This window comes from Nicotiana attenuata, unplaced genomic scaffold (genome assembly GCF_001879085.1).
Source record: "Nicotiana attenuata strain UT unplaced genomic scaffold, NIATTr2, whole genome shotgun sequence".
Taxonomy (NCBI): domain Eukaryota; kingdom Viridiplantae; phylum Streptophyta; class Magnoliopsida; order Solanales; family Solanaceae; genus Nicotiana; species Nicotiana attenuata.
Window position 1 is genome coordinate 26,175 of NW_017670552.1, and position 18,551 is coordinate 44,725.

General features: G+C 37.5%; 1 protein-coding gene and 1 long non-coding RNA gene across 2 annotated transcripts; both read left to right on the plus strand.

Annotated features, from left to right (window-relative positions):
* Window positions 1–4,216: 4,216 nt before the first annotated feature.
* LOC109240868 lies at window positions 4,217–17,882 on the plus strand. Its single transcript, XM_019407550.1, has 8 exons — window positions 4,217–4,498; window positions 4,601–4,685; window positions 5,066–5,198; window positions 5,283–5,367; window positions 6,220–6,306; window positions 6,423–6,518; window positions 6,732–7,186; window positions 17,796–17,882. Exons 3-8 carry the CDS (start codon window positions 5,083–5,085, stop codon window positions 17,797–17,799), a joined length of 843 nt encoding a protein of 280 aa, XP_019263095.1. The 5' UTR covers window positions 4,217–4,498; window positions 4,601–4,685; window positions 5,066–5,082; the 3' UTR covers window positions 17,800–17,882.
* Window positions 17,883–17,889: 7 nt separating this feature from the next.
* Window positions 17,890–18,551, plus strand: LOC109240869. Its single transcript, XR_002070131.1, has 3 exons — window positions 17,890–17,972; window positions 18,054–18,100; window positions 18,392–18,551. It is a non-coding gene; the product is annotated as an uncharacterized LOC109240869 (long non-coding RNA).

Below are 18,551 nucleotides of genomic sequence, written 5' to 3' on the forward strand. Positions count from 1 at the left end.
TGAGCTCGGACTCAGGAAGGGTCATTGATGTCATAGTGATTGTACCCTGTGCAGCAGTATTGGAAGATGCCAGGGAGAGTTTTCTATAGGTGGGTTACCTAAGCGAGAGGTTAGCAGTCGCGTGGTTGGCAAGGTCTCTGCGAAGGATCGTTATCGGTTATGGGGCAAAGAGACCGATCGTGCGAATGTAAGGGGTGAATCAGAGTATAAAAGAATGGGGTGTTGCGGAGAGAATCCGAGAATTTAAGCGACTGATCGCACAAGGTCATGTCGGTAAAGGCGAGGGAATCTTGGTGAATTCCAGAATTTGAAATAATGGCTTCAAGCTAAGTGGGAGAGTCCCACCGCCTATGATGGGGTTGTAGAGTTAACTACTCACGAGAATTTGTGGCTATTAGCATATAGGTGGACTATTTCAGCTATGGGGAAAGACCATTTGTGGCAATTTTGAGCAAAGGAAGTATTAAAGGTGGGCTATCGTTGGCCCTATTGGCTCATGATCGAACTTGGGAAAGGATTCAGGATTTATGCCTTGTATGGAGGCAGGTTTCAGAGGAAGTGGTTTCGCCGGGCGCTTCGTCGAGAGGGTATTCGTGTGTTATAAGATTTATGGGGTGGATTATGTTCGGGACCCAGTCGGAGCGGGTGGCTCTCAATAAAGGTCCTAGTGAATTCAGAAGTTAAGATATGATGCCTACGATTGCGAGCCGATAGGTACGGCTAAGAATCAAGCTTGGAAAGCAGCTTATGAGAAGAGGCACAGAATGGTCCGTGATGGTTGGCTTGTGATGTAGCAATTGGGAGGTATGAAATGGTTCGTGAGACTTGAGACAACATGGTCTCGTGATTCAAGGTCACTCGGGGTGAGTGTAGATGGAGTATGTTATGTGTTGAATGGAGTTAGTATTATTTCTAAGGCAAGCAAGGATAAATTGGAAGAAGGTAGATTGGCTAGTCATAGTTGAATTGGCATATTGGGGCTAGTGATCAGTTCATTCCGCGTGATCAAGTTATGGGTATGATTTGTGGCGGTACGTGTGAGACTTGTCGGCCGCCGTAATTGATGTTATTCAGAAGCATTCTTCTGTTATGGCTTGTTAAGTGGAAGCGGATTCCGGAAGGGCTATGGTGGCTTGGACCACTACTTAGAGATTTGCATATCCTACGGTTATGGGAAGTTACTTGTGTGTTGCTATGATTCTCCTGAAGTGAGTTAAGTGAAAAGCTTTTATGTGACGAAGTGTTAACCTATTAGTGGTTCCGAGTTATGATGAAGAGTCGTGTTCTATCGTATAATGGCATGTCGGGTGCAGTGAGTAGTATGAAATTTGAAGTGAGAATCAAGGTCGCAGTTCGGTGTTGACAAGGATGTCACGGGCTCGGATGAGCAAGGAAAAAGGTTGAATGATTNGGATTGTGCAACTCGATCTTCAACTAATAGTAATGCAAATTCAGTTGCCACAGTTAGAGGTAAATGTGGTACTTGATCACTTGTTATTATTTAAATTTGAATTCAAGTAGTGAACTTTTATTTATGAAAATGGAAGGAAAAACCTTAGATTTTCAAAAGTATTAAAAGAGGAATTAATTGATAATCTAGTTGGCTGGCCTGACAGAGGTGTCCGGCGCTTTCACGACCCTTAGTGGATTTTGGGTCGTGACAAGTAATCCGGAAACTTCATCTCTAGAGCTGAAGTTTTCTTCAAGTTATAAAATAAAAACTTCAGCTCTAGAGCTGAAGTTTGCCAGTTATAAAATAAAAACTTCAGCTTTAGAGCTGAAATTTTTGTTTAGTAACCCGGAAACTTCAGCTCTAGAGCTGAAGTTTCCCAGTTATAAAGGGAAGCTGGAGTTTTTTAAAAAGTGGGTACGGATGCAAACAAAAAGACAAAGCGGCTACAGGTTAAAAAGAGGCGCCCAAATAGGGCGCCCCGTGCAATTTTTACAAATTACTGGAAATCCAAAGTAAAGTCCATTTTCTGTTGTGGTGTCAAGAAATATTTATTTCTCACTTGAGAACTTTCTGAATTGCCGTTTCACTTCAGAAAGTTTGAACATCCATATTGTCAATCTTCTTCTTGAACTCTGTTGGCAAACGTGAAGATTCAATTGGCAGTATTGGTTTAATTTTTTTTCTCTTTTTCTCTCTATCTTGATATTTACTCTGTTTTTCATCCAACATAGATTCAATCTTTTTCTCTTTTTTTTTCTCTATCTTCCAATTTACTCTGTTTTTCATCCAAAAATATTTCAACTGCATTCCCAGTTTTCTTACTCGCCATCCTTCTCCTCACCTTCTTCTTTTGGGTCAACTACATGCAGCTTTTTTACCTTGCATTTTCGCAAGAATCGATTTTCACATTTAACATTGTAACTTCCTGATCACATGGTGCCAGTTCTACCAATGCGCCATGGTGTAAAGTAGTCTTTGATCCACAAGCAAAAAGGAAAATACAGAAGTGCAGTATCTTGTTGGATAACTCATGAATACACACTGCTTTGTTAACATGAAGATTAACAAAAAAATGGACTAAGACTGAGAAATTTCACTAGCCAGGATTGTGCAACTCGATCTTCAACTAATAGTAATGCAAATTCAGTTGCCACAGTTAGAGGTAAAATATATATATATATATATATATATATATATATATATATATATATATATATATATATATATATATACACACACACTTTTATACATCATACAACAGTCTATACACGTTGGATAGATATAAGTACCGGGATACAAAAAATATACAAAATAGACTGTCGCTATACAAAAAATATACAAAATAGACTGTCACTATACAATTTATATATAATATACTATCACTATACAAAATATATACAATAGATTGTCACTACACAAAATATATACAACACAGACTGTCAGTATACAATGAATATCCACTAATGATACATTAGGGATACACTAAAATATAGAGGATACACTTTATATACAAAATTTATACACTGTAATAGTATATATACAATTTTATACATTTTATAATTATCACTATGCAAAATATATGCAAAATAGACTGTCACTATACAATGAATATACACTAATGATACATTAGGGATACGCTAAAATATAGAGGATACACTTTATATACAAAATTTATACAATGTAATAGTATATATACAATTTTTATACATTTTATAACAATTTATATATAATTTTTATAATATACACTGAAAAATACAAAATACTCTTATATACAAAATTTATACAATGTGTATATAAATATTTAATACATTGTATAACTATATATATATATATATATATAAAATTACATATAAGTATCATCCAACCACCCCATTAAATCCATACCCACCATCGATACTCACTGTAAAAGTTCTTCACTCACAAAACACTATTATGAAGAAGTAGAAGAAGCTTGACTAGAAAACCTCACAACTTTTGCTGCCACTCTTGTATCATGCATTGTAATTGAGTAAATCCATTTAATAATTGAATTAAATTTTTGTGATTTTTCTAGGTACTCAAACAAATTTTTTCAGTGAGAAGTAAAAAAAATAAAGAGAAAAAATATAGATTTGAAATGGGGATAGAGAAGGGAAGGAAAATGAAAAAAAGATAAAAGGAAGACGAAGAAGACACCGAGAAAGACAGAGGATAAGAATGGAAAAATGGGAAAAAAAAATATGTGCATTGGATAGAATGAAAGAAAGATAAAAAGGCGTGCATTGGATATAATGAAAGAAAGATAAAAATCTAAAGTTTTCTTTTTAAACATTTAGAACTCGTACACTCAAAATTCTAGCTCCAACTCTGCTCACGTAACCCACTATATCTAAACCATTTGGCAAAATTTTATGGGCAAAATCTGATTATTTTTTTTCTATTTTTCCTTTTCACTCTCCACCTTGCAATCATCTAAAAAAAATATATTCATATCCACCTTTATATAATAATTTAAAAAAAACTCTCCACCGCAAAATCAAACTCCCTCGAAACACCCATTGATATAAAAAAAAATTGACGTATCTTCTTGTTATTAAGTTTTGATGAACATATGACAGCTACTAATTAGTTTCGTTAATAAAAAGGTTAAATATAGCTCAGTTTTATTACGGCTAAGGGCGTGCTTAAATTAAACAATTAACTAGTGACATATTAGAGCTTTCGGTATAGTTTAAGAATATATTTGGCTATTATTTTCTACTATAATTCCAAGTTATTGCTACAAATTGGAAAGAAACCCATAAACCCCCAGTTTGCACACAAAAAACGAGAAAGAAGCTCTCTAAGTTATCAAAGAAGAAGCCACTGGAGCATGTAATTTTATTATCAAAATTCAAGGACGTTAATTTCAGCCCCTTTTCATATGCTTGCAGCATTTATGAATTATCATATCTTTGATGTGATTATATTTATTCCAATTTACCGGTGCTGGTGGAATGTAGCAAGTATTTGATGGAATAATCGAGACGCGCGCATGCTGCCCATCACCACAATCATAAAAACAAAGTTTGGATATTTGGATATTTAACAAGCTTTCAATTTAGTTATATTTGATTAGATATTGAATCAGCATGTGTGCTAGTTAAATAAATATTCTCTTTCTTTCAGAATCCAGCTAAACCATTTGGATCACGAGGTCTTATTACGATCCCTCTTAGCAAACCTTTTCCTATTGGGTTGATTGATAGAAAAGGTAATGTGATGTGTCTTTTACAGTTAATTTCTGGTTAACCAACGAGATTCTTGTTAGTTCCTATGTTGAGCGGACTCCTCAAATTTTTTGTTGCTGCCCCGTGTCGGATCCTCAAAAAATACACTACTTTTGGAGGATCCGACACGCACCCGAAGACATTTTCCAATAGTCCGGGCAACATAGGTTAGTACAAGCTGATGTTATTTGTAGAGAACCATATTTTTGTATCGGTTCTTTGCTGTACTACCACTTGGGTATCTGGAGTTTTCCCGCATCAATAAGATTATTGCCTTATTAAAAAAAGTGCCGTGAATTATTTGGACAACTTATTAATGGTTTGTATATATGGTCCAAATAATTTCTACTTGGAATTTTCACAGATTTACTCTCCGGTTGTATGTTACATATTGCATTATCTCGGGACTCCTCTCCTCAAGAAAAACAATATCGAGAAAATCGGCCATGTGTCCGATCAATATCCTGGTCACCTATTGGATTTGCTCCAAATTCTTGGTATGATCAATGAAGCATATCACTTTAATGACCTTTGGCCTTTCTCAACAGTAATATGAATAACAATGTTTCTGCTTGATGTAGTTGTTTGCTTGCAGTCTGCACTACTGAAGGACATGTAAGGCTTTACCGGATGCCATTTCATGAGTTTTCAGCAGAATGGGTAGAGGTATGAATCAAACATGGATACGGAATAGTATATTCATAGCTTCTTGGTTCTCTACTTGTTTTTGTTTGTTGGAGTGCCTCAAATCTGTAGATAAGAAAGCTGTTTCTGTCTAAGATTGCAATGTACGATGAATCAACTCCATTGACCTAAAAGGAAAGAACCACAGTTGACGACTTGGAAGAGAAAATAATTCGAGTTCGGGTGCAGAAAGGCTTCGCTGGATCATGAGTGAATAGAAAATGTTCAATACGGGACTACTAGATTGATGCCAGAAAGAACTATTAAGATCTTTGTTTCTCTGTGATCTAATTTTTGCTGTTTGTGCACCATTTTTATGGCTTTTCAAACTTAAAGCACCAAACCCGATTGAAGATGCAAGAGAGACGAATCTAACATACGGAATGGAAGTCTCTTTTTAAGTATTGGTGCAAAGCTTTAATCTGCCTTCCGTCGAATGTAAAAAACCTTAGAGTTGCCTAACCAGTAATTCATCTTTGCATGAATGAAGAATGTGCTACGTCCTCACGGATCAAAGACTTTAATATCAAGAAAATACTTCTGAAACATAATATAATATTTTACTACCTCTATAAATGCCCAACAACTTTCAATACATCTTCTGCTGTAGTTCATGGCCTTGGTTTTAGATCCTGTATTCCTGGTCGATTCTCATTCCAAATATTTTTTCACTTTGTTGTGAATATCACTCTCCAAATCACATCTAACATTTCAGTAGAATCCTTAGTGACCAAGTAACATTTTCCAGGGGCTTTCTCCTGTTTTTTCATAATGATCTTCTGTTTTTTATCCTTCTAGTTGTTGCCCATTGATCTGGTTATCAAACTTCAACAGGTCATGGATATATCAAAGGAGCTGTATAGTTATCTCACAACTACCAATTTCCAAGCAGCAAGCTTTAGAGCATCGGAAGCTTCTGATGTATGTTAAATTCATTGCTTACTCCGTTATGAGAATTTTATGCTTTTTACATGATACATTGCTTCTTCTCTGGATATTAAGTTGTATTTGATTTCACTTGATTTCTATTCTGACAGCCTAGTCAAGCTTGCTTTGATGAGGGATATGCTGATGACCTGCCAATCTCTGTCATGAGAAAGGAACTTAAGCGACGGAGACTGAATGCATTAACTGTACTTGCTGATCTCTTTGGTTCCTCCAATTACTTTCATTATGCATGAATATCGTACTGTCATATGCTGTAAACTTAGACTGCAAAGAATGTAAACAGAGATAGAAGGGAAAAGATGTCAACAAATAAGAACTACGTTTGCCAAATAATTATTTAATTACTTAGATGACGAAATGTGCAAACTCTTTTTGTGATGCTATTACTTTTTTGTTAGGTGATGGAGGTCAAAGCTTTCAGTCAGAAAGGGAAAAATACTTTTAATGCTCCTCGCTCAAAAGCAAAGTCTTCTAAGAAAGTAGTTGAAGATAGCAGTCAATCGCTAATAACTGCAGAGGAATATGCCTCTCGCAGTGCAATGATGTCTTCACTTATTGTTGCATGGTCGCCCTGTCTGCCACAGACATTTGGGTGTGGTATATCTACTACTACTGGCTTGACCAGTGACTGTTCTGTACTTGTGGTTGGAGGGAAGTCCGGCATACTATCATTGTGGAGAATTCATAAACCAGATGAGTACTCTATCATGAACAGACCCGACTCGAACGAACCATTGCTTGTTGGACTTCTCAATGCACATGATACTTGGATCACAACAATCAGTTGGGGATTGTTCATTTTTGATGCTTCAGATCCTCTGCTTTTATTGGCTACTGGATGTTCTGATGGGAGGTGCGTAGCTATGTTGATAATATTCAATTTTTACCCTGTAACTGCTTTCGGTTTTAGATCTCATTGGGTGTATGGGTAAGCAAAGAATGGCATGAAAGTAGCAAGATATAAGCAAATATTGGCATGAAATGACAGAGATGATTGCCAGATATTGAGCAAGTTTTGCAGAATTTTATACACGGGAATAGTGATATGAGAGTTAATATCTTAGCTCTGAAGCTCTGGACAAATCAAGTACATGGGAGCAGATATGCGCCCTCCCTGATGACTTTAAAACGATTTAGTTAATGGTTCATATTAGTCCAGTGGTCAAAGGTCAAGCTATAGATTTCCAGGTCCTTATACTGCTAACCAATTATTGAACTAAAGTAAAAAATCAACTATGACTCAACTCCAAAATAGGTGGGGTCGATAAGAGATGCAAGACAAACTTGCTCAGGGGTAACCCATCTAGTACTACTCATGCACAAACATGTTTAGCTATGGGATCCAGTGCATAGCTGATATGGTTGCTTCTCACATCTTTTATCAAGGAAAAATGGTCGCATACTCACAATAATTAGATTACTTTTACGTTGGTTGTCAATCTGATGCAACCCTTCCTCTTTATCCTAACTTGTGATCGACTATGCTTTGTCCCATAGATTGAGTTAATATTTGACTTGAGTGAAAAAACAAAAATTATCAACCGTAGATTCTTGAGGCTGGTTTCACATCTTTGAGTTTCTACTCAATGAAATTTAAGGTCATGATTAGACCTATCGTATTTTCACGTGGTGGAGTTAACACTAGGCTGAAGGTTTGGAGACAGACCCTAGAGTCTAAAGAATTCAAGTTGACCAGGACTAAGATTGGAGTACTTGGAGTGCAAGTTCAGTGACGTAACTCATGAGGCAGATGTTGATGTGAGGATTGATACGTAAGTCATCCTTGAGAGAGAGAGTGTGTTTTAAATATCTTGGGTCAATCATTTAAGGAGATTGGGAGATTGACGATGATGTCACACATCGTATTGGAGTAGGGTAGATGAGTGTTCTGTGTGATAAGAAAATGCCACCACGACTTAAAAGTAAGTTTTATAGAGTAGTTGTTAGACCTGCTATGTTGTATTGGGCAGAGTGTTGGCCAGTTAAGAACTCTCATGCTCAGAAGATGAAAGTAGCGAAAATAAGAATGCTGCGATGGCTGTGTGGGCATGTGAAGAGGAGATGCACAGATGCCGCAGTGAGCAAGTGCGGGAGGTTGGCAATTGTGGGACTAAGGAGAGGTAGGGGAAGGCCGAAGAAGTTTTGGGGAGAATGATTAGACAGGACATGGCACATTTTCAGCTTATCGAGGACATGACCCTAGATAGAAGAATTTGGAGGTCGAGGATTAGGATCGAATTTAGGACATTGTACCTACTCAACCATATCAGTATTATTATTTTCATTCTCGTATTATCTTATTCTTCGATTTTTATCACTATATGTTGTTTCCCTTACTTCAGTTATTTTATTGCTTTGTTATTTTGCTTTTGTTACTGTTCTTGTTTTCATTAGTCTCAATTAGGCCTTTTCACTATTGTTTTTCTTTTTCAAAACTGCTGAGAATTGCTTTTCTTGAACCGAGGGTCTATCGGAAACAACATCTCTACCTCCACAAGATAGGGGTAAGGTCTGCGTAAGCACTACCCTCCTCAGACCCTACCCCGTGAGAATACACTGGGTATATTGTTGTTTTTGTATTTTCGCTCCTAAGAACTGCTCAGTTTCCATGATAAAGTCTTGATGAATTGAACAGCGAAACTTTAGCCATTATTTGCCACAATTACAAACAGTAAAAAGTCTAATTCTAGTTACAGCTGCATGCTTTATGCCACTGATTCAAGTGACTAATATCACAACCATATGTGATGATGTGAACGAGAAAACAATTGAGTGCTATACATTGACCAAAATGCATAACATGGTAAATGATGAATCACTTGAAATTAAAGAATGATTATACTGTCTGGGTTAGTGTTCACTTCATATTTGATATTGGACACTTTGCTATATTTCGAGCTATTCTTGAAGATTGATACCCGATGTCAGTATCCAGCGTGTTCTCACAAAAATGTTAGAAAGTGTTGCGCTAATGTCTGCAAAGTAACAAGTTGGAAAGGACAATCATATTGACTTATCTTTAGAAAGAAGAGGATGAAAGGTGCATTGGTGCTTCCTTAGTAATTTTTTTGTAAGGTAATTAATTTAATCAATGATTGGAAAATCTCCCGTATATGGGCAGTATAGCAAAAGTAGACAATCTACGACACAGTGTGATTCTCTACAATGATACCAATCTTCTATACAAACTAGAAAATCATGGGTACAGCAAGAAGAATTTAGGAATAAGAGGCTATTCCTCAAATATACAGTCATTCTCTATCCCTTGAAAAGCACTTCTATTATCTCCCCCTGCAGGACCCACATGAGTGCATACAACATAACATCCACGCTCTTCGACTTATCTTCCTTCTTCTAAACTAAATGTCCAGCTAGAGAGTCTCCTTCACTGTGCCTAGCATCACCTATGGCAGCTCGAACATTTCAAAATCTCACACAAGTGAGCTGCCACTTGACAATGCAGGAGGTGGTCCACATCTTCACTCGAACAATTCCACATATGCACCTGAAGCAGCAGCTAACATATAATCATCCTTTTTCTCAAAAGGTGCTTCGGTAGTAATTGACTTATCGTAGGAAAGAAGAGGAAGAAGGTGCTTAATCATAAAGAATGTGTTATCATCATTGGGGGTGTACGCTAGAAGAACCCTCAGTGAAATGAACCAGAGTCTATTCTGGATTAACACAAGATGTTCTGAATATGAACTCCCGTGAAAGAGGAATAGAATACTTCTGATATTTTTGAACTGGCAATCCTCAAATGTGCTCTCCTTTGCCTTTAAATTACTACAATCCTGGCATATATTATTACCTCAAGATTATAACTGAATGATTAAGAGAAGGGATGTTCCTTTTTTGCTTTTTACTACAACTGGGACTGCTTTGTCTGGGAATTTAATGCAATATTCATAGCAAAAAAGCAGCAATGGGAACAGTATACTTCAACACGAACACCCCCCCCCCCCCCGAACCCCGAAACTAAAAAGAAGTTGTTAGCATAGTGACTGCACCATTTTTCACCCGATTGTCTAGAGACTCCTCTGCTTTGTCTTTTCCTCCTTAGTATAACAGTATAACTCTTATGTTCTGAATTAACTGTTGGACTTTAAAGGCATTGGGCTTTAAAGTCCTTAGACTTGCACTTTTGAATTGGAAATGGTGGGAAATAAAATGGAGGGAAATGAAAATTTGAATGAAGTGAGCTTTTGACTTGCACTTTGTCCCTCATTGGTGAGGGGCAACTACATTTGTGTGCTTATATATAGAATCACTTCTTAAAGCTCTTAAAAGGAGTTGAAGAGAATGAACCCTCGCGCCGTCGTCGCTCGCTCGGCTTCGGCTTCGGCTTTGGATTTGGATTTGGATTTGGATTTGTCAAATGATCGATCAGATTATTTTTGGACAAAATTTATTTAATTAATTATTTAATATTTAATTAAATGCCAGATCACTACTGAAGATTCAGAAGGATAGTCTGGCCGCGGTCCTGGCGTAACCGCGGTAGGACCGCGCCAGAACACTGCTGCAGATTCAGAAGGCTAGTTTGGCCGCGGTCCTGGCGTAACCGCGGTAGGACCGCGGCAGGACGCGTAAACTTCTGAACAGACACCTTTTCCAGAACAAACATCACACCTCTTCCAATAATTGCCTATAAATTCTAAGGCATGGCTTCGTTTTTAACACACCAAAAACGTTACAGAACTTCCTTCTTTCTGAAAATACTGCATTCTAATTCGCAGTCTCTCTCTCAAATTCGTAAGTGTGATTTTGCTCCGTTCTTTGCGTTCGTTGGTATCCTGCAGTTTGTATTGCCACGGTTGCAGGAAGGTTTATTCCGTTTCATCCTGGGAGGATTTAATCCATTACCTTGGCAACGTGTGAGGAGGTTAAAATTCCTTAAGGACGCACAAGCAAATTGTGGACTCGGAATATTTCTTATTCTTTATTGTTTTCCAGTTTCTTTTATTCTTCTAACAATTTTCTGATTTTGTGTTTTAACACAGTAGCGAACGACAAGCTTAAGGAATTTTATACTAACGTTTCTGTGTTGAAATATATATTAAACTGTTATTTATATTTTGTATACTGATTTGGAGACTAAAGCCTTCGTGCTTTCTACTCCAATAATTGTTCTGTCTGGTTTAAAGTATATCAAAACTTTACCGGAATAATAAACGTACGGGTTTGAAGTATATAAAAACTTCACCATTGTTACGTGTTGTATGTTTGGTTTGGTATTCAGTTTGAAGATATCAAAACTTCACTGATTTAACAAAGTTCTGTTTTGTTTCCAACTCTACAGAAAAAATGACGAATGAAAACCAAACTAATGGAAATATTGCGGGAACGGGTGCTACTGTTACGAGTGTTGCTGCCTCGTCAAGCCGTTCAACTCCTGCTCATGCTATGGCACCAGCAGAAAAACCCGAAACGTTTTCCGGTATTGACTTCAAACGTTGGCAAATGAAGATGCTCTTCTATCTTACTATGTTGAGTTTGCAGCGATTTATCAAGGAGGATCCTCCGGTCCTGGCTGAAGGCACTCCGAATGACGAACGATTTGTTGTAACTGAAGCATGGAAACATTCTGATTTCTTGTGCAAAAACTACATTTTGAGTTGTTTGGAAGATAACTTGTACAATGTCTATAGTGTCATGGATACTTCAAAAGCGTTATGGAATGCGCTTGAGAAAAAGTACAAGACTGAGGATGCCGGACTTAAGAAGTTTGTGGCTGCAAGGTTTTTGGATTTCAAGATGATTGACACGAGGTCGGTCATAACTCAAGTCCAAGAATTACAAGTCATTGTGCATGACCTCCTTGCTGAAGGTATGGTCATAAATGAGGCCTTTCAAGTCGCTGCTTTCATTGAGAAGTTACCTCCGTTGTGGAAGGACTTTAAGAACTATCTTAAACACAAGCGGAAGGAAATGACACTAGAAGACTTGATTGTTCGTTTGAGGATAGAAGAAGACAACAAAATGCTGAAAAGAAGTCACGTGGGAACTCGACAATAATGGGGGCTAACATTGTTGAGGAGGCGCCACAAAATAAGAAGATAAAGAAGGCTTCTGGACCAAAGAATTACCCAAGCAAGAAAAAGTTCAAGGGTAATTGCCACAACTGTGGAAAATCTGGGCATAAGGCCGTGGATTGTCGTGCACCAAAGAATGATAAGAAGAAGAAGAATCAAGCTAACATGGTTGAAAATGCTGAAGAAATGGAGGACTTGTGTGCCATGTTGTCTGAATGCAACTTGGTAGGAAATCCTAAAGAATGGTGGATAGATTCTGGAGCCACCCGCCATGCTTGTGCTAACAAGGAGTTATTTTCTTCTTATGCCCCCGCAGGACCCGACGAGACAATTTTCATGGGAAATTCGTCTACAACCAAAATTGAAGGAGTTGGCAAGATTGCGTTGAAGATGACGTCGGGAAAAATAGTAACTCTAAACCAAGTTCTCCATGTTCCAGAAATTCGCAAGAATCTTGTGTCTACCTCACTTCTTGTCATGAATGGATTCAAATGTATTTTTGTTTCTAATAGTGTTGTACTAAGTAAGAATGATGTGTATGTAGGAAAAGGTTACCTGAATGAGGGCCTTTTTAAGCTAAATGTAATAGCAGTTCCTATCAATAAAGTTAATGCTTCTTCTTACTTACTTGAGTCAAACACTTTATGGCATTCACGCTTAGGTCACGTCAACTTCAAAACATTGCGAAAAATGATAAATTTAGAAGTATTGCCAAAATTTGATTGCATTAATTCCAAATGTCAAATATGTGTGGAATCAAAGTATGCTAAGCATCCTTATAAGTCCGTTGAAAGGAATTCAAGTCCTTTAGACTTAATTCACACAGATATTTGTGACATGAAATCAACACCATCTCGCGGTGGGAAAAAGTATTTTATTACTTTTATTGACGATAGCACGAGATATTGCTATGTTTATTTACTTAATAGTAAAGATGAGGCAATTGATGCTTTCAAGCAATACAAGAGTGAAGTTGAAACACAAACTAAACAAAAAGATCAAAATGATAAGAAGTGATAGGGGTGGCGAATATGAATCTCCTTTTGAAAACGTATGTTTGGAAAATGGCATTATTCACCAAACAACTGCCCCTTACTCTCCACAATCTAATGGAATTGCGGAGAGAAAGAATCGAACGTTGAAAGAGATGATGAATGCGTGGGGGGGAGGGGGGGGGGAGCTATACTTACAGCTAACCGAATAATCAACCGTGTACCTCATAGTAAAACACAGTCCATTCCCTATGAAATGGAAAGGAAGGAAGCCCAGCTTGAAATACTTCAAAGTGTGGGGGTGTTTAGCTAAGGTACAAGTTCCTAAACCTAAAAGGGTTAAGATAGGTCCAAAAACGGTTGATTGTGTATTTATTGGATATGTAACCAATAGCAAGGCATATCGTTTTCTGGTTCATAAGTCAGAAAATCCTGAGATTCACGTTAATACGATAATAGAATCAGATAATGCTGAATTCTTTGAAACTGTTTATCCGTATAAAAAGGAAAGTGAAGTGACCTACCAAAAGTCAAAACGACCTCGGGAGGAAATAACAGATGGTATGCCTAATGAGGAAAATCCGAGAAGAAGTAAACGTCAACGGACATCTACTTCATTCGGTCCAGATTTTCTGACTTTCCTGCTAGAAAATGAGCCTCGTACCTTCAAGGAAGCAATGTCTTCCTCAGAAGCACAATATTGGAAAGAAGCTGTCAATAGTGAAATAGAATCCATATTGAGCAACCATACCTGGGAATTGGTTGATCTTCCTCCAGGTAACAAAACATTGGGTTCTAAATGGATTTTCAAGAAGAAAATGAAAGACGATGGTACTATTGACAAATACAAGGCAAGAGTTGTTGTCAAAGGATTTAGACAGCGAGAAGGTCTTGACTATTTTGACACATACTCGTCGGTAACAAGAATTACATCCATTTGGATGCTAATAGCGTTAGCCGCCTTGTATGATCTTCAAATCCATCAAATGGATGTAAAAACAGCCTTCTTAAATGGTGATTTAGAGGAAGAAATTTACATGGACCAACCTGAAGGGTTTGTGGTTACGGGAAAAGAAAAGAAGGTGTGTCGACTTATTAAGTCTCTTTATGGACTAAAACAAGCACCCAAGCAATGGCATGCGAAATTTGACCAAACAATGTTGTCAAATGGCTTTAAGATTAAGAATGTGATAAATGTGTTTACATTAAGAACGTTCCAAATCATATAGTCATTGTTTGCTTATATGTTGATGATATGCTAATAATGAGCAAAGATATTGCCGACATTCAAGCTACTAAGCGCATGCTTGCTAGTAAGTTTGATATGAAAGACTTAGGAGTTGCCGATGTAATTCTAGGAATTAAAATCCAGAAGACTCCTCAGGGTCTAGCTTTGTCTCAATCACATTACGTGAAAATGGTACTTGAAAAATTCAAACATTTGGAATTTAGAAGTGCAAGAACTCCAATTGACTTAAATCATCATCTTATAAAGAATAAAGGTGAAGGTACGTCTCAATTGGAGTATGCTCGTGTGTTGGGAAGCTTAATGTACATCATGAACTGTACACGACCTGATATAGCTTGTGCGGTAAGTAAACTTAGTCGATTCACAAGTAATCCAAACAAACATCACTGGGTGGCAATGAAATGAGTTTTGGGATATTTGGAATATACCCAAGACTACGCTTTGCACTACAATAAATATCCTGCGGTTATCGAAGGATATAATGCTGCAAATTGGATAACCAGCTCAACAGAAACAAAGTCCACAAGTGGATATGTTTTTACTGTTGGTGGAGGAGCAGTATCTTGGAAGTCTTCCAAACAAACGTGCATCGCTCGCTCTACAATGGAATCAGAGTTTATAGCTTTGGATAAAGTTGGTGAAGAAGCTGAATGGCTTCGAAATTTTTTAGAAGACATTCCGTTCTGGCCAAAACCTTTGGCTCCTATTTGCATACATTACGATAGTGAGGCTGCAATAGGACGGGCAGGGAGCGTTATGTATAACGGAAAGTCTCGTCATATACGACGAAGACATAACACCGTTAGACAACTACTTTCTAGTGGAATTATCACTATTGATTATGTAAGATCAAAGGATAAAGTGGCGGATCCGCTTACAAAAGGCATAACTAGAGAGGGAGTTGAGAAATCATCTAAGGTAATGGGACTATGGTCGAGGACAAGTCAACATGGCGGTAACTCTACCTAGAATTTTGGATGTTCCGAGATCTAGGTTCAAGGAGCTCAAACAAAGTTGTGATTGACCGGTTCAACATTGTCAAAGTAAAATCTTTGGTCCCTTCTCGTGATGAAGACAATGTTCAGTAATAAGGATAGAACTTTACACGTTCTTTAATGATTACCTAAGTTTGATGTGGTAGTTATCAAATAGTGTCAATCTAAAGGATTACACGTTTAGGAATCACTTATGTAAGTGTGAAGTGGAAGCCGCTTTAATGAGAATTCTGTAAGGCCAATTCTCTACGCACTTATGAAACCTGGCGGTGTTCATGGCTGAAACGAACACAACAATGAGAACCAAAAGACGGTTAAGGGTTGGTTGTGTGACATATAGTTGTCTAGCTATACACTAAAGTTCGACGGTTCAAAGATATCAAATCTACCGATTGACTGAGTATATCCGACATATGTTCACTACGGAAAGTTCAAAGGGAAACCTACTTATCCAGATGCAATTAATCCTTACTTGCAAATCACACAGCTTTCATCTATGATCATTCTTGTTACAGCCATTCCCATTCATGTGGGGGATTGTTGGACTTTAAAGGCATTGGGCTTCAAAGACTTTAAGCATTGGGCTTTAAAATCTAACAGTGTGAATTGGAAATGGTGGGAAATGAAAATTTGAATGAAGTGAGCTTTTGACTTGCACTTTGTCCCTCATTGGTGAGGGACAACTACATTTGTGTGCTTATATATAGAATCACTTCTTAAAGCTCTTAAAAGGAGTTGAAGAGAATGAACCCTCACGCCGTTGTCGTCGCTCGCTCGGCTCGGCTTCGGCTTTGGATTTGGATTTGGATTTGGATTTGGAAAATGATCGATAAGATTATTTTTGGACAAAATTTATTTAATTAATTATTTAATAATTAATTAAATGCCAGATCACTGCTGAAGATTCAGAAGGATAGTCTGGCCGCGGTCCTGGCGTAACCGCAGTAGGACCGCGCCAGAACACTGCTGCAGATTCAGAAAGCTAGTTTGGCCGCGGTCCTGGCGTAACCGCGGCAGGACACGTAAACTTCTGAACAGACACCTTTTCCAGAACAAACATCACACCTCTTCCAATAATTGCCTATAAATTCTGAGGCATGGCTTCGTTTTTAACACACCAAAAACATTACAGAACTTCCTTCTTTCTGAAAATACTGCATTCTAATTCGCAGTCTCTCTCTCTCAAATTCGTAAGTGTGATTTTGCTCCGTTCTTTGCGTTCGTTGGTATCCTGCAGTTTGTATTGCCACTGTTGCAGGAAGGTTTATTCCGTTTCATCCTGGGAGGATTTAATCCATTACCTTGGCAACGTGTGAGGAGGTTAAAATTCCTTAAGGACGCACAAGCAAATTGTGGACTCGGAATATTTCTTATTCTTTATTGTTTTCCAGTTTCTTTTATTCTTCTAACAGTTTTCTGATTTTGTGTTTTAACACAGTAGCGAACGACATTAACAAAGCACGACAGGAAAATCCAAAATAATTTAGAGCACTTAGCTTCTAGATGATGGAATGATTTTGCGTTATTATTGCCAATGACAATGAGGACAGAATAAAGTAATCAGATGGTAAAGTCAGAGGGGAAAACAGTTGAATGACAGCATTAAATAAGAAATATGTGCTTGTGACCATCCTCTTAGTAAAGCTAAAGAACGTTATTAGTTTTTAACGTTTAATTGCCAAGGAAGAAATGAAGTAATCAATTGTTTAAGCAAGAGGCCTAGAATGGTCATATCAAAGTTTTCAGGAAGAGATATGCGTTAGTGCCGTTCTATATTATAATGCTAAACAGCCTTGTTAATTATGGGCCCTAAATTACAGGAAGAAATGTAGTTTTTTTTTTATAAGGTAAGATTTGTAGTAATTAAATGGTAACAGAACCAGTAGAATGGAAGCTTTCAAGAATAGAAGTTTTGGATAACATCCTGAAAAAACAACCTTACAGAAGATGCCTATACATGTTGATGTTGGCGTCAAATTAATGCAATGGCCTGCATTATATTGCACGAGTTAATAGCTTCAAAGATTTATTCTTCTTTAATTTACATTTTGTAGTGTGAAGAATCATCAGAACTTAGTGATTCACCCTTTTCTCTATTGAAGGAGGTCTCCTTTTAACGTAGATCTTTCTTTTGTTATTCTTCTTTTACTTTTTCTTTCTCATTATCTGTTTCTTGTTGTCTCTTATACAGGTAAAAGCCGCCGACTTTGCAATGGCCTCTGTGGTTTCCTTCAGTGTATCTGCGCAATCACCTAATAAAATGCTCTTAGCCATTGGCAACGGATCAGGATCAATTGAAGTGTGGAGTTGTGACATTCTTGTTCGTAGATTTGAGAAAGCTGGCTCCTGTGATGCTCATAATCATGTAGTAAGTTTTTGTTGATACTCAAATCTTTACCTCTTTATCATCTGGAGACATTAACTTGTGTTAATGCGTTCTAGGTTACAGGTTTAGCTTGGGCTTTTGGTGGACGTTGCCTATACAGCTGCAGCCAGGTAAGCTACTTTGTTATTTGGTGTTTCGCTTCAGACTATTTTATGTCTGTTTTGTGATTCTCTTCAAAGACATTTAAACCGCAACGTTTCCATTCTTTGAGTAGTGTTATCACTGAATGGAGAGCAGTCTTCGGCTGTCTCTCTCTCTCTATGATGACTGTAAAAGTAATGTAGCATAAAAGAATTTTCCCAAATTCCGTCCCCAAATCCCTAAGTGAGATTCTACATGGAAGTTCTTACATTTTGAGCATATTTTAATGGTAGATAAACTTTCTTCCTGAATAATTGCAGGACAACTCAACCCGCTGTTGGATTTTACATGAAAATTCCCTGTGTGAAGTACCTATCCCTTCCAATACTACTGGTGTGAAAGGCTCTGGCGATGTACGCACATGTATCTTGGTTTCATGCATCTCTATCACATGCTGTTTCCTTTAAAATAAAAAATTCT